We start from the raw sequence: 16,324 nt of genomic DNA, 5'->3' as shown, positions 1-16,324 counted from the left end.
AAATTGTATAATTGTTCAAAACCCACTTTAGCCGAGATTGTTATAGGTTACTTATCTAATAGAAGGCTGGAGCTTCAACTTCTAGACTAGCATCTTACAATATTTATAAGACCCTTACCTTTTTGACGACTTCACTGGCACAACGGTGAGCGCTGTGTTTAAGTTTTAAGTAGAGTGTCGGTTTCGATTCCCGCTAGGGGCAATTTGGGAATTTATAATTTCAGATTTTTCTCTAGTCTGGTCCGTTGGGGGCTTCGGTCGTGGCTAGTTACCACCACACGAGAAAGACGAGCCACTAAGTGATTTAACGTGCAAACCGATTAGAGATATGGGTTTAATAAAACTGATAAAATACCTAAAAGATTAGCCAGATACCATCTAAGACTCATCACTTACCACCAGATGAGATTGCAGGCTACCTTGTAAAGTAATAAAAAAAGACTGGATAGTACTAGGTTAGGTGGGTAGGTAGTTTGGTTTAAGAAATTTTCAGCACCTTTTAACAAGAAGTTAGGGTAGGGTAGGTTGGTCAATCCCCGCGCCTCGTTCGGCCATGGCTAATATCACTAACTAATAAAATTTATATAATCTAAGTATATATGTTTATTTTATATCTATGTGTATGTATGTTTATTTATTTTCGAATAAATATGTATATATAATTGCACTATCCCGATCTCTTTCAGCTTTTCCTTCTGCCAGAGGTTGCCTGTTAGAGATTGCTTGCAGCAATAAGGCCGCCTTTGCATGCCTACAACTCTTGTTCTTTTGCTTATTCCATATTTTATGTATATTTTGATGATTGTGTGCAATAAAGTTTTTATTCTTCTTCTTCTTCTAATGGATGTCGTCAAAGCCCACCAATCCGCATTGGAGCAGCGTGGTGGGTGTGTACTCTGAAACCATCTATTCTATAATAGTGAAGGTCTGAGGCCAGCAGTAGGACGTTAATAGGCTTGGGCTCTTCTTAGACCAGGGCGCGTTTGGAACCCTCGTAGCTTTAGGTTTAAGTTGGCGTACGAAGTTATCACCATCCCCTTACAATTATGTAAATATATATGTATGAACGTTTCATAAGTGCCTGTGATAGGCCTACATGAATAAAGAAATTTTAAATTTGAATTTGACCTTATTACTTATTGCTATTTCCAGGTCCTGTCAGCTCTGGTATCCGGTGTGTTTATAGGCATATCTCTTTCTTCAGTCCTCGCTGAGATGGAGAGTCACAAGGTCACAAAAACGAGCATACATGGAGAGGTTTATAATTATTTTTATCTCTATTTTTGAAGCGGTGATAGCCCAGCTGGTAAGAGCACGACTTCATTTTCGGGGGGGCGAGTTCGAATCCCAGCACGCACCTTTAACTTTTCTAAGTTATGTGCGTTTGAAGTTATTAAAATATCACTTGCTTCAACGGTTAAGGAAAACATCGTGAGGAAACCTGCATGCCTGATAGTTATATAATGTTCTCAAAGGCGGTTGGAGTCCACCAATCCGCATTGGGCTAGCGTGGTTGGCTAAGGCCGTAACCTCTTCACATTGTGGGAGGAGACCCGTTCCCCGTAGTGGGTTTAAGATTACGATGTAGGGTAAACATTAAATTAACTCTATTGCCGCTTCTAACATACTTTAGCTCTATGGACAAAACAGCGAAATCTCACGCCTCTTTTCTTTCAGCACGGTAAGCATGGGCAGGAAACAATTATATCCCCGGGGAGAGATAAAAATGTATCTTCTACCACAGCTTTATCAATAACTAGCTGTTGCCCGCGACTTCGTCTGCGTTTGATTTTGTTTTTTGATGTGGCATTAAATTTAGTTGTAGATCTAAAAAAAATATGTAGCATCGCTAAGCCTTAAATGAGGAGTTTGCTGCTGTCCGCTGAGGAGTTCTTTCCTCTATCTCCAACCGCAGCTAGGGCAAAATTAAACACATTATAACCTCTATAGTACAAAAATAATTATTTAAATCGGTTATTATTTGTCAGAGTTATGGTTTAAAATCGTCAAACACTCGTCCCCTCTCCCAAAGGAACCGAGCTTAATGTCGGGATAAAAAGTATCCTTACTTCTAACACTTCCAAGAATATGAGTACAAAGTTTCATGAAGATCGGTTAAGTAGTTTTTGCGTGAAATCGTAACAAACAAACTTACATTGTCATTTATAATATAAGTAGGGATTTTTCGGCAATGTTTAGTCTATGTTATAAGTTTTTTATTGTATATGTATTAAGTTACTTCCATGTAATGACTGTTTTTGCCAAAAAAAAAATGTGTTTTAAATAAATAAAGAAATATACGACATCGCCATCTAGCCCCAAAGTAAGCGTAGCTTGTGTTATGGGTACCGAGATGATTGATGAATTATTTTTATGAATAATATACATAAATACTTTTAAAATACAGATAAACACCCAGACACTGGAAAACATTCGTGTTCATCACACAAACATTTTCCCTGTAGTGGGAAACGAACCCACGGCCTAGGACTCAGAAAGCAGGGTCACTATCCACTGCACCAATCGGCCGTCGAAATAAATATGAAACGCAACACAGCTACGTTCTGCACGTGTGCTGACAAAATGATTAATTCTATTAATATTTAACTCAAATGCTGTTCAAATGGTATATAATAAGTGAGATAACATCTTTCACAGATACTAACCGTAGAGGCTTTAGAACAGAAGACCAATTTGATACTGAAATGCGACAACACAAGTGATGCTTTGTCAATAGCAAATGCGTTAGTATTCAAATTAATGAATTAGTAGTACCTAACAGGCTGAGAGTTCTCTATAATGTTCTCAGACCAGCGTGGTGGACTACGGCCTTGGGACTATGGGTTGATATGATGAAATGATTAAAATGTTAGAGTATAAATAAATAAATAAATAAATAAATATACTACGACATTACACACATCGCCACCTAGCCCCAGTAAGCGTACCTTGTGTTATGGGTACTAAGACAGCTGATGAATATTTCTATGAATATAATACACAGAATTACTTATAATATACAGATAAACACCCAGACACTGAAAAACATTCATGTTCATCACACAACCATTTTCCAGTTGTGGGAATCGAACCCTTGGCCACGACTCAGAAAGCAGGTTGTTTGCCCACTACGCCAGTCGGCCGTCAAGAGTATGAATAGCTAACGATTAATTTGCTTTGAGATGGTGGTAACAAAAAAAATACTTGCCTTAGTTTGTTGTGGGATCTTCATAGAGATGCGGGTCGCGTTTGGCAACGAATGTAGTTATCAACTCCCACTATAATGCTTATATATATGAACGCTTCATAAGTGCCTCTAATACACGAATAAATATATTTTTTTAATATGAATTTGAAGCCTTCGTTAAAGAACTCTATATGACTTCACTCTGTGAAGGAATGAAGATGTTATATACGTCTGGGGTGTAAAGGTAGTGTATGCATGTTTGCCTGAGGTAACGCATAGATAACATAAATATCGCGATCCACAAAACCACTTCACCCATTTTGATGCGAATTATAAGTCAATTTAGTTGTGACTTGTTAGTTATTATATTTTTACCTTTTTCAACCAGGTACGTTATGTCTGAAACTGCTGCGACAAAAAAAGAAGTAAAACACATGTATTATACTGCGCTTTTGGATCCAGAGGTAATATACATATATTACACATCTGCTATAACCATTTTTAAATAAATGCCCATGTTGCTTCCTTTTTTCTCAATAAACTTCAAAAAGCAGGAGTTTCTAAATTCTGTTGTATTTTTTTAATTTTGTTACCTCAGCACTCCGTCATTAATGAACCGTTTTGGATTTTTTATTTTGAATGTATCCTACATTTTCCGATTGCTCCCAATCGAAAAACAAAAAATATTTTTATTTGTAAGTCGATAGATTGCGTTATTTAAAATTGAATTCTGTTTAGTATTATTCCAAATCACAATTTTTCTTCTTACAGAGTCTGACAGAATATCTCGTAACGCGCGCTATATATTCGCCACAAGACTATGTTTATATGTTCGCATATGGTCTAGATGTAGCTTTGGTGAATAACTCTCTTTGTGTAAGTATTTTTTTTTATATTCCTCTACAATTAATGGTATGTAGTAGTAGAAGCAGTAGTAGTACAACTTTTTGTGACAAAGCTCGTCCAGTTAAGTACTACCGCCATGCTTGTTTCTGCCGCCAAACAAGAATGACTGTCTGACTGACTGACTGTTGATAACTGCTCTGAGTTCGCTCGAGCGGTCTGTGCGGCTCAGACTTGACCAGCTCATTGCCAACTCAGCTTGCAAATTTTAGCTATAATGATATTTTATTCAGCTAGCCTAAAAGCTTAGTCTTTCATCCATAGGTCAAAGTGTTATACAGTCCTCTGCACCATGACCAAGGTGCGGCTGCAAGGTCTCTGGCGCGCACTTACATGGCCCTGATACGCCACTACACCTCGATTTTGGACGCTACCATACAGGTCACGGACTATCCGATGGCGTTTGACCTTACTACTGTGAGTATAGAAAGTAAAGAAAAAATAAATTCTAATTACTTTACTAGGTTTTTATTTAATACCACTAAAACTACTAGTTTTTCTGTGCAAAAAGTAAAAGTAATATTATTTTATTTAATATTCCACTACAAGTATGAGACGGTAACGGGCTTACCTGTTAGGGGTAAGGAAGTTATATCAATCGCATACCCTTAATCGGTTTCGAAGTGACATCTTACCGGAACGCTAAATCATTTAGCGGCACATGTTATGTTCCAAACATATGTTGTTAACAAAGGCAAAAGTTAACCAAGGCTTTTCTATTTTTCATTTTATAAAATACTACTGGTTCCTTGCGACTTCGTCCGCATATCAGGCAACCTTAAAATATTGTCATAATATGAATTGATGAATGAATGAATATACTTTTAATTCACACCACAAAAAGTATATAGAAAATATGTTGTCGCGCACTGGTTTTTTCGATAAGCGCGTTCAATAAAAGGAACTGCCCACTTCATTGGGCGTTAAACATTTTTACTCGTGATAAGATTATGAAATTATTTATGTAGTTCGATTAGTACTGAGTGCTATGTTTTTTTTTCTTTCCTGACACTCAAGAGAAGAGAAATTTTTTTATTTCATTTTGGCTATATTACCAGGTTTCAATGATTTTTTAAATAAACAAATAATGTGTATTTTTATTGCTCAAAACTTCTATATATACTATATTAGATGTAAAGTTATTTATGACAATCAAGCTTAATATGCTATACTCCGCGAAAAAAAGGAGAATCTGTATGGTGTTATTTATAATTTCTTCAATCCTTATACTCCATACCAAACAGATCTTCGCCACCGGAACTTCCTCAGGAGACGTTGACTTTACAATGAATAATTGTTAACAATGTTTGTTGTGGAGTATAAAGAGTAAGACTAATCATACTTATAAAACTATTAATCACTCTCAACGGCCCCACACAGTTTCTACATTCTACCCGGGCGAGTTAACAATATACTCGTAAATAAACAAACTGATACTGGTCTGGTGGTTAACAATACCATTTATTATTATTTAAAAACTATATAATAGGAGTTAAAGTCCGCTTACTCGCCTTTGAGCAGTATGGAGAGAGAGATGTCTACGCAATAGTAGTAGAAGCATTTGAACACTTATTCTCATCGTTATCATTTCAACCAATTAACGTCCACTGCTGGACATAGGTCTTTTGTAGGGTTTTCCAAACTCCATGGTCCTGGGCCGCTTGCCTCTAGCGGCTCCCAGCGACTCGCCTGATGTCAACCTACGCTGCGTTTACCGGTGCGGGATCGCCATTCCAGCACCTTAAGACCCCAACGTCCATCGGTTCTCTGAGCTATGTGCCCCGCCCATTGCCAGTTGCCACTTCAGCTATGTCACTAACTCTACATTTATACTTCTTAGGTATAATAATCAATACTGTTCTCTGTTTTGTCGTGCCTATATACTAATGAATCTTACTTTGCATTGTTTACTTTGTTTTCAGTGGTTGAAAACCGCGTCTGCCCCGCCGATATTAATACAGTTCCTGCTCATTTTGACAATATCGCATATTACTCTCATACCTTCAAAGGAAAGCGGATTTGTGAGGCATATGCAGGTAAACGGAATCTATAAAATTTAAAGTAACCGAATTACGAAATACTGTTGAAGGGTGCATAAGTATCCCTACTAATATTATAAATGTCAATGTAAGTTTGTTCGTTACGCTTTCACGCAAAAACTACTTAACCGATCTTCTGGCACAGGTTTTAAACTTAACAGAAGTTCTCCGCCTTATCTGCTATTGTTTTATGTGAACAAATAAATTTTCATTTCATTTTTTATTTTTCATTTTCATTTCATTTTTTTCATGAAACTTTGTACACATATTTTTGGAAGTGTTAGAAGTAATATAGGATACTTTTTATCCCGACATTAAGCTAGGTTCCTTTAGGAGAGGGGATGAAAGTGTTTGACGATTTTACACCATAACTCCGACAAATTATAATCGATTTAAATAATTATTTTGGTACTATAGAGGTTATAATATGTGTTTAAACTTGCACAAACTTTGTGTAGATCTGAATGTGGTTGCAGATAGAGGACAGAACTCCTCAGCGGACAGCAGCAAACCCCTCATTTAAGGCTTAGCGATATTGAATACTCTAATTTTTTTTAGACTTACAACTAAATTGAATGCCTGAAATCAAAAAACAAAATCAAACGCAGACGAAGTCGCGGGCAACAGCTAGTATTTCATAAAGAGTCATGCTGTAAAAATATTAAGTCAAAAGAAGCATATTTATTTGTCCATACAAACGATTTCCAAACATTTCTTTCTGTTTGTTTGTAGTGACTTTAGACCTATGACAGCTTACCTGAGCATTATAGATAGATAAATTTGTGTCCTACTACTGCTTAAAACGTATTTTTTTTAAATAACATTATAAATGTCATTCCTAAAAATACGGATTCTTCAGAAACATCTAAGAAATCAATCTGGAGTTTTATGACCTACAATCGATGAATTCGTGCAAGATTTATTAAGTGGTTAAACTTATGTAAAAAAGGCTACTTAACTACTTCAGCCAGAAATCAGTGATATACTAATGTGCTAATTTGATTAAAAAATCAGTAGAATATGGCTTTGGAACTGTGGTAGAGTCTCTACAAATAGACAGACATAAATGTTAGCTTATATACTTACTGTGTATGAGACACAGTAAGTACATAAGCGTACATTTCAAAGTAGCTGTAGTAGTATTACAAAGTAGGCCAAACTCCTTATAAATAAATCCATTTTGAATTTCGAAGAGTCACGCGCTGAACTTCTCTCCGGCGCGCTATTGGTTCACACTTTTCGTGTGCGACTTCATCCTCTACTTTTTTCTTGTCATCTTGATGACGGCGGCCATGGTGGCCATCATGGTTCTTGTAGCACCAAGAACCTTCTATTACACTGACCTTGGTAAGACATTCATGTGTTCATTAACATTAGTTACCTATACAAATAGCATAAAAAACATATGGGCATGGGACAATACAATGACGGCCGACTGGCGCAGTGGGCAGCGACCCTGCTTTCTGAGTCCATGGCCGTGGGTTCGATTCCCGCAACTGGAACATGTTTGTGTGATGAACATGAATGTTTTTCAGTGTCTGGGTGTTTATATGTATATTACAAGTATTTATGTATATTATTCATAAAAATATCAGTCATCTTAGTACCCATAACACAAGCTACGCTTACTTTGGGACTAGATGGCGATGTGTGTATTGTCGTAGTATATTTATTTATTTTATTTTTTACAATAAATAGGCAATATTAAACTTCAGAGTATGGAGCATCGTCACACTGGCGCAACGGTGAGCGCCGGGAATTTAAGTAGGAGGTCCCGAGTTTGATTCCCGGCAGGGGAATCTATAATTTCTCTCCTCTGGTCGGGTGGGAGGCTTTGGCCGTGGCTAGTTACCACCGTATCGACAAAGACATGCCGCTAAGCGATTTTGTGTTCCGGTGCGATGTCGCGTAGACACCGATTGGGGTGGGGTTATGACTACCATTCTCCCTAACAGTGTGGAAAATTCAATAATTGTAAGGGGATGGTGATTACTTCGTTCGCCAACTTAATCCTAAAGCTACGAAGGTTCCAAACGCGCCCTGGTCTAAGAAGAGTTCACAACAAACTTAGCCGGGTAATTTTTTTTTTTCGTTCCTACAAAGATTGTCGTATCCACCAAATCCAATTCCTCATTATTAAGTTGTACAATGGTTTTTACTTGTTACTTAAACGTAGCTTGTATTATGGGTAATAAGATAACTGATGAATATTTCTATGAATAAGTACTTATAATGAGTTAATAAATAAATAATATACAGATAAACGTCTAGACACTGAAAAACGGTCAAGCTCATCGCACATACATTTTCCAGTTCGGGGAATCGAACCCCCGGCCTTGTAATCAGAAAGCAGGTTCGCTACTAACTGCGCCAATCGGCCGTCAAAAGAACATCCATCACTCTTATGGTGCGATTAGACAGCAACTTAACGTGCTCTCCGAGGCACTGGGGCGAATCACCGCCTATTTCCCAACTCCGGGCTGGTAGGTACTACAGTGTTACCTATTTGTAATTGTTGTTTATTTTTCAGTGGTAGTACCACTGATGCTATTAGTTTATGGACTAGGCTGTATTCCGCAAGCGTACTTGTTCAGCATGGGTCCACGAACATCGCTCAACACTATGGCGTATGTGATACTTAACGTCGTTTTTGGTGAGTGCATTATCTACTGCTACAGCATAACGCTGAGGCGATACTCTGTTTGGGAGAAAAACACCATAGATATGTAAACGTTATGTGACTGTCAACGTAGAACTATTATGTGTTTGTTTTTAGTTTATTTAATTTTATCCAGTTACCTAATTTTAAGCTCTTTTAATTTTTTTATTGTTTATTGATATATTTTTGTGTAGCATGTACTCTATATGTTGATTCCTAATTCCAATGTGTTGTTTTTATCTCAAATAAAAGGTTTATTATTCTTATAAATAGTTAGCGCTTGACTGCAATATCACCTGGTGGTAACGGTAAGTGATGATGCAGTCTAAGATGGTAGCGGGCTAACCTGTTACTCCCTGTATGGTAGTCATATCCTTAATCGGTTTCTACGCGACATCCCACCGGAACTCTAAATCGCTTAGCGGCACGTTTTCTCGGTAGAGTAGTAACTAAGCCGTAACCCGAAACGGTCATAAATTAGTGATATCTGCATATCGTCTACGAAAGGTGCAGAACTCCTTTGTGGGGTTGAGTATACGCTTTTACAACATGATTCCTAAGGAAATTCTTGACCTACCAATGCATACATTTAAAAAATGTGTAAAAACGCATCTAGTACAGCGAGGTTACTATACATTTGATGAATTCCTCAATGACAAGGTAGAATGGAAGCAGCCAGCTTCGCTCTCATCTCCCGCAAGATAGCAAAATGATTGTAAATGTTGATGTTGGAAAAGAGCAACTACTGAGTTTCTTGCCGGCTCTTCTCGGTAGAATCTGCTTTCCGAACCGGTGGTAGAGTCACACAAACATGCATACTTGACGTTTCAAAAGTGCTTATAAAGTAGGCCTACTTGAAATAAATGAATTTGAATTTGAATTTAAGTCTGCCACCAGACCAGACCAGAGAAAATTCTGAAATTATAAATTCCCACATTGCCCCTGTTCGAATCTAACCCGGGACCTCCTACTTAAATTCACAGCGCTCACCGTTGCGCCTGGGAGGTCGCCAATTCACTATTAATTAAAAGGCGATAATAGTACATCCATAGACAAAAGGCCTCTCTCAGCGGAAGGGTTTGCCCAAAATCGAACTCCGTTATATTTCCTTAATCGCCTCGTAAGATCTGTCGTCAAAACATCTCCGAACTTATGTCTGTTTAATGTTTCTGCCGTATTAATTCAAAATTATTTTAATTCAGCAGGACTAGTAGGTACAGACAGGAGACAAAAATTATATCCCCTGACAGGGCATATAAAATTCGAAACAATTCCAAAATTCATTTAATTTCAAGTAGGCCAAACGTAAGCACTTTGAATCGTCAAATCTGTCTGTTTGTAGTGACTCTACCACCGGTTCGGAAGGCAGATTCTACCGAGCAAGAAACTGGGCAGCTGCTCTTTTCCAACCTCAGCTATTCAAATTTTACATTTTAACATTCATTTTACTATGTTGTGAGAGATGAAAGCAGAGCCGGATGCTTCCAAGCAACCTTGTCATTATGAAATTCATCAATTGTATAGTAACCTCGCTGTAATAAATGTGTTTCAACATATTCTTTAAACTTATGCATTGGTAGGTCCAAAATGTAGATGACACTAATTTATGACCATTTCTTGTAAGTCGACTGTTTATATCCACTTTTTGTTAACGAGTATAATGAACGTGTTCACCTGCTAAAGCACGGCAGCATGGAATAGGAGAAGTTTACCCCCGTTTATTATTACATTTACTTGGACCGTCAGTTTATTTGGATATTATTTCCACTTGTGCGCCAATGCTCTGCGAGTTTATAAAGCTCTGGGAGGAGATACATTTTGGTACTTTCTTCGGGAAGAAAATTGTCTCCTGCCCATACTTGCTGTGCTGGTATGATGGCCTACTTTAAACACGTGATTTTAAAAGGTCAAAGCCTTCCATCGGATCAGACCAGAGAAATCGAATACTCCTTTCTTATGAATGCTTACATTAAATCAGGTGAAACCACGGTATTAGCGAAGCTTCTGTACGGCAATGCCCTCAACTATGTCGTCAACTTCATGACGCTATCGCCGCAGTTCAACATGGCGTACGCTTTCATAAAGATCAGAAAGATATTTCTCTACAACAGCGAATGTATAGTGTTCGAGAGGAAGAGTCTCTGCTCGCTCAAAATGTTTCATAAATGTTGTTGTGAGTACCAGTCTACATAACAACACACCGCTACGACAGAATAAAGTTATTATCAGTGACAGTTGTCCGATAAAGCCGTTTAGACAAAGAAATGTAGTAATTAACTAGTGCAAGCTACTTGCACAAGTTACTAGAGCAAACGACATGCACATACCCACATTAACACAAGCTACAACTACAACTGTAGTGCCACATCCCGTTGCAAACTAGGCACAGCCTTCGATATAAGTAACAGAAGCAAAATGCGTTAAATAAATTAAATTAAATTATATTAAATTAATTCATTCATTATGTATTCGTATTATTATTGGAATCTTAATTCACTATAATAACATTTTATTATTAGCCATTAATTTTTGTTTAAATGATATCTCAATAATCTCATAATTGCTTGCAGTAGTTTATTATAAATCATTTCCGATGGACAATAATAACTTTTTTTAATATAAATGTTTTATTAGAGTACCTGGTGCTCCCCTAATTTACTTTATAAAGTCAACTTTCCGTAATGGTTGCATGGAAGAAATCACTGTGCACTTCATACATGCACAAAAGCACTGCGTACCCTAAAAAAAATATATCACTCGCAAATTAGGAGGATTTTTACCTTTTTTGCCAATTTTTTTTTTATACTAGATAGACTTGCGCTTGACAACTATCATGCCTGATGAAAAGCAATGATGCGGTCTAAACTGGGGCGCGCTTGCCTACAAAATGCCTATTCACTCTTGCCTTGAAGGCATTCAAGTTGTATGAATGAGGAAACACCGAAGCCGGAAGAGCGTTCCCAACTTTAGCAGTCCGTATCAGAAACGTTGATGAAAAGCGCTTCGTGCGTGTTGCCTGTATGTCAACCACATAAGGATGCCACCGTTTTCACAAGTTTCTGAATTAAGCCTACCCTTGTCTAAATTCAATCCTAATGAACGATCCTTTTCACAAACTTGCAGCAAAATGTGGGGTTCTTCAAGAATGTTTCTCGCGAAGATTCTACCTGGCCAAGAGCGAAGGTGTCCTGATGGACATGATCGCCATTCTCACCGCCGCGGTGGTTTTCATGGTGCTGCTACTTCTGTGGGAGTACAAGTATATCCAGCGGCTGTGGTCGCTGCTCCTGTACAAGCTGGTGTACCCCAGCAAGCCGCAGCACGATACAGGCACGCAGGAGGCCAAACGGGAGAAGTGCGACGTGCTCATGAAGCAAGACGAACTGCTCCAGAAAAGGAGTCAGTGATTTTTTTTTGTGTTTCGTACCCAAAGACTGCCGGACAGCCTGACTGCCGGACTGCCTGACTGCCGGACTGCCTGACTGCCGGACTGCCTGACTGCCTGACTGACGGACTGCCTGACGGACAGTGCAGTCTCCGTAATAGGTAACCCCCCTATTACTAAGACTGCACTGTCCGTCAGTTTGTCACCAGGCTGCATGAATTGTGACAGTTAGACGGTTGAAATGTGCACATTGACAGTGGCGTGCATAGAGGGTATGCACAGGGTATGCAGATGGTATAAAATGAAGAAAATCTCCAGTACGAGTTAAAAAAAAAACCTAAGGATAGGCATTGTAAGATTTATAAAAAGCCTACCTTTAAGTATTTATAACTCGTACTGGAGATTTTCTTCATTTTATATCATCTGCATACCCTGTGCATACCCTTTATGCACGCCACTGCACATTAATGTATTTTTGTTGCCACTTTAACAACCAATACTAACTAACTATCAATATTTAAGGGCTCCCAAACAACAGCCATCGATCGATATCTCTCACGTTATTTATGTTTATTGCTTTGCTGATTGAAATCACACACGTATTCTTAGTACACGATAACTACGATTATTAAGAACGAGCTAATTTTGTATTAAGGGATAAGGGTACAACGTGCCTAGTGCGAGATTACCTACCTACATTTACTAGTTCGATCGGGTGAAACTTAACTAAATGAATAAATTAATATACTACGACAGTAAACACATTGCGCCAGTCGCCATCGCCCATTTAAATGGTATCGAAAAAGCGTTGAAAAAGGTTTCCCAGTATTGTATTGTTTCCGAAAATCCCACACTATTCACTCTGTACCCATAGACAAGTTTTTCTCGCTCGCAATCGAGGAGTCGTTTTCGAGTAGGTACTAAGAGTAAATTTTTGATTCGTACTATATATTTTAGGAGACAGAGTGGACACGTTTGGCGAATACCTTCTAGCGTGCAACGTCTCACTGAGGAAATTTGGGAAATCGGTTATACGGAACGTTTACTTAGGCTTGGGTAAAGGTGAAGCTTTGGCCATCTCGGGCCTATCAGTGCATGGTAGACTGAGACTCTGTGAAATACTATCAGGTATGTTTAAGAGTACTTTATTATTGTTGTTAGGTGTACGCGAAGATTGCAACCTACATTTTAACTACATTTTAAATGTGTATGAAAAAATTTAACTGGCAGTTACTTGTGAGGAGTGGCAGCATATTAATTCATTAAGAGAACACAATAGATCAGAGAACCTAAGACATCTTAAATACTTACCAACTTATAATACCTTCTTATAATAATGCATATGGCCAGCGTACCTGGGAATATATGCTCCCATCACTTATAACTAAGCTTCCAGTTAATTTGTTTGATAAGATTAAAAACACTAATAACATTTAATATGTAAAGGCAACCTTAAAGAATTTTGTTGTAAAATAACTTTATCAGTGAGAATGTTGCGTGGGGTAGGGATCTGGTATGTCATCTATCTACAACTAGTCATCACAAACTTGCTATGTTGTCTACTGACTACTGGTAGGGTTGTGATTGCAACATAAATGAAAAAAAAATTGTTTTTAAAATGAATATCATTAATCTATACCTTGTCACATAAACTCTGTGTGGTTTGAGATGAGGTGAGTGGTCGTTAACTGTTTTACTCTTAAGTTGACCAATAAAAAAAAAACCGTAAAATCCGATTTACATTAAGAAATTAGTAATATAAATTAACCTAACATTTTGACTGTAAATTCGATTTTAATTACGAAATTAGTAATATGAAATGAATATCATGGCATTAATTTCATCAATAATTGAATCATTTGACATAATTTTGTACCTGCAGGATATGAAATGTCAACAGAGGGCAATCTGTGGTGTTTATCTAAATGGAGATCAAACAGAGATCCACATCAGGTATGTTAAAAGTGCAATATTAATCTATCTATAGCGAGACACCGTGAGCGGTTGCATCCTTATGTGGTTGATATTCCATTAACACGCACGAAACGTTTTTATCCACTTTTCTGATGTACGACGTATCAGAATACGCTATGATGTGGAACGCCCTGCCGGCAACTGTGTTTCCCCCCAGGGTGTTTGACCATAAAGTCCTTCTTTAGATGGCATAAAATTGAAAATTCCTTCCCCTTTATGAGTTATAAAAAAATGTTAGGGTATGCATTGCTTTTGTGCATGTATGAAGTGCACGCCACTGCTGCCAGGTATAATTTGAGTACCTTCAAGGCAAGAGTGACTACATTGGTGACTACATTCGTGAACTTGTAACGAAAGCTAGGGTTCCACGCGCCCTGCTCTAAAAGGGCCCACAACAAAATTAGCCGGGTATCTAATGTTGTATTTCGTTATACTGTAATAGTACGCTCAGAATGTGACGCTGAGTTGCGACCTATGTCCCCTGCCACACTGGATGACAGTTTACAACGGACTGGAAATGCTGGCAATCCTCCGGGGCGTGCCAAAGGCGCACGCGCGGCAGGAAGTTATGAACTACGTCGACGCTCTCGGTGAGTAATATTTTTTTATAAGGTACTGTTACGAAGAACTTTAATACGTTAATTGAGTGTATACGTAACGTGTAGGCAGTGGCGTGCATACAAGGTATGCACTATGCGGGCGGATGACATAAAATGAAAACATCTCCAGTATGAGTTATAAAAAACTTAAGGATAGGCATTGTAAGTGTTATAAAAGCCTGCCCTTTATATTTTATGATTAGTACTGCAAATTTTCTTCACATTATATCATCGGCATACCCTGTGCGTACCCTCTATGCACGCCACTGCGTGTAGGTAACTTTTTGTCCTGCACTGGACTGTAGCCGTAGTAGGTACAAGATTTGCTCACTTTCAATCGAGGAGTCGTTTTCCAGTATTAAACTCTGGGTCTTCAAAGTAAAATTGACCTAATTTTACTTATTAAGCATCGAAATCCAATACTTTTGATTTTGGTTTTACAAACGTTCTGTCAAAAGTCAGAGCTAATTTGAGGTATGTTTAAGGTCCATTTTACTCCGATGTTCAAGTTTTTCGATAATCGAAAACGACTGCTCGATTGCGAGAGAGCAAATCTTGCACTAAGGTAACTGTTATAAGCTAATGATTAATTTTGATTGAATCTGCGTTCCGAACCGGTGGTAGAGTCACTACAAACTGACTGACTTGACGTTGCAAATGAGCTTATATACTAGGCCTAATTGAAATAAATGAATTTTGAATTTTTTTGATTGAACAGGTTTCCATCAACAAGCCGACACGGTCATACAGTACCTGAGCCCCGGCGATCTGTGTCGCCTGCACTTCGCAGCTGCCACCGTCGGAGCTCCAACCATTATCGTCCTGGACGAGTACACGGCGTACCAGAAGTACTCCGTGCAACGCGCCATGTACTACATACTGTACCACTTGAGGAAACGAGGACACGGCATCATAATTAGTTCAACTAGGTGAATCTAGTTTTTTTTTTGTATTCGGTGACATCCTTGCCGTGTGGTGAAGGCAGTCATTAGCTTTATTACAAAATTTGCTGGCACACAATTTTTTTTTAATTCAATTCGTTTATTTGCTGATTGGTTTTACAATGTTGGTAGATAAAATATAATATATATATGTTATGATAAAATAAAATATATATATATGTTTTTAATAATACTATCTTAAATCAATCGACATTATTCGACACAATCGAGGAGTCGTTTTTCGCTAACAAACTCAGTATCGTCGAAATAAAATGGACTTAATGTCTCAAACATTAGGTCCATTTTATCACATGAGCCCCCATTTCAGGTCCATATTTGAATCCACGAAGGAAGTTAAAGAGTAATTTACTATTTTCAGTGTTGAAAGTCACCTGCCAGTGACCAACCGCCTAGCGATCCTGGTAAAGGGCCACATCCACGACATAGACCAAGTGGACAACTTGGTGACTCGCTACAGTGACAAGGGCTTTACAGTGGTACTACACCTGAAAAACGATGTCAACGTTGAACAGATGTTTGCCAAACACTTTAAGATCTTCGTGATCAATGATATGACTGAGGTAAATAACTATTACTTTCCAATTTATTCTATCCTATCCTACTTCTTAGGTACTAA

General features: G+C 38.1%; 1 protein-coding gene across 1 annotated transcript in view; it reads left to right on the top strand.

The window, feature by feature from the left end:
• The window catches only part of LOC120630088, a 31,252-nt gene that overhangs the window by 13,805 nt on the left and 1,123 nt on the right, over nt 1-16,324 (top strand). Inside the window, exons 14-28 of the mRNA XM_039899235.1 lie at nt 1,153-1,257; nt 2,659-2,744; nt 3,576-3,651; nt 3,959-4,063; nt 4,355-4,507; nt 6,013-6,126; nt 7,323-7,476; nt 8,660-8,782; nt 10,767-10,961; nt 11,912-12,187; nt 13,131-13,301; nt 14,056-14,126; nt 14,590-14,737; nt 15,465-15,675; nt 16,067-16,268. Coding sequence (XP_039755169.1) covers nt 1,153-1,257; nt 2,659-2,744; nt 3,576-3,651; nt 3,959-4,063; nt 4,355-4,507; nt 6,013-6,126; nt 7,323-7,476; nt 8,660-8,782; nt 10,767-10,961; nt 11,912-12,187; nt 13,131-13,301; nt 14,056-14,126; nt 14,590-14,737; nt 15,465-15,675; nt 16,067-16,268 — 2,190 coding nt within the window. The remainder of the gene's footprint in view (nt 1-1,152; nt 1,258-2,658; nt 2,745-3,575; nt 3,652-3,958; nt 4,064-4,354; nt 4,508-6,012; nt 6,127-7,322; nt 7,477-8,659; nt 8,783-10,766; nt 10,962-11,911; nt 12,188-13,130; nt 13,302-14,055; nt 14,127-14,589; nt 14,738-15,464; nt 15,676-16,066; nt 16,269-16,324) is intronic.

The sequence above is a fragment of the Pararge aegeria genome, chromosome 2, assembly GCF_905163445.1.
Source record: "Pararge aegeria chromosome 2, ilParAegt1.1, whole genome shotgun sequence".
Lineage (NCBI taxonomy): Eukaryota > Metazoa > Arthropoda > Insecta > Lepidoptera > Nymphalidae > Pararge > Pararge aegeria.
This window is presented reverse-complemented; position numbering and strand designations above follow the sequence as displayed.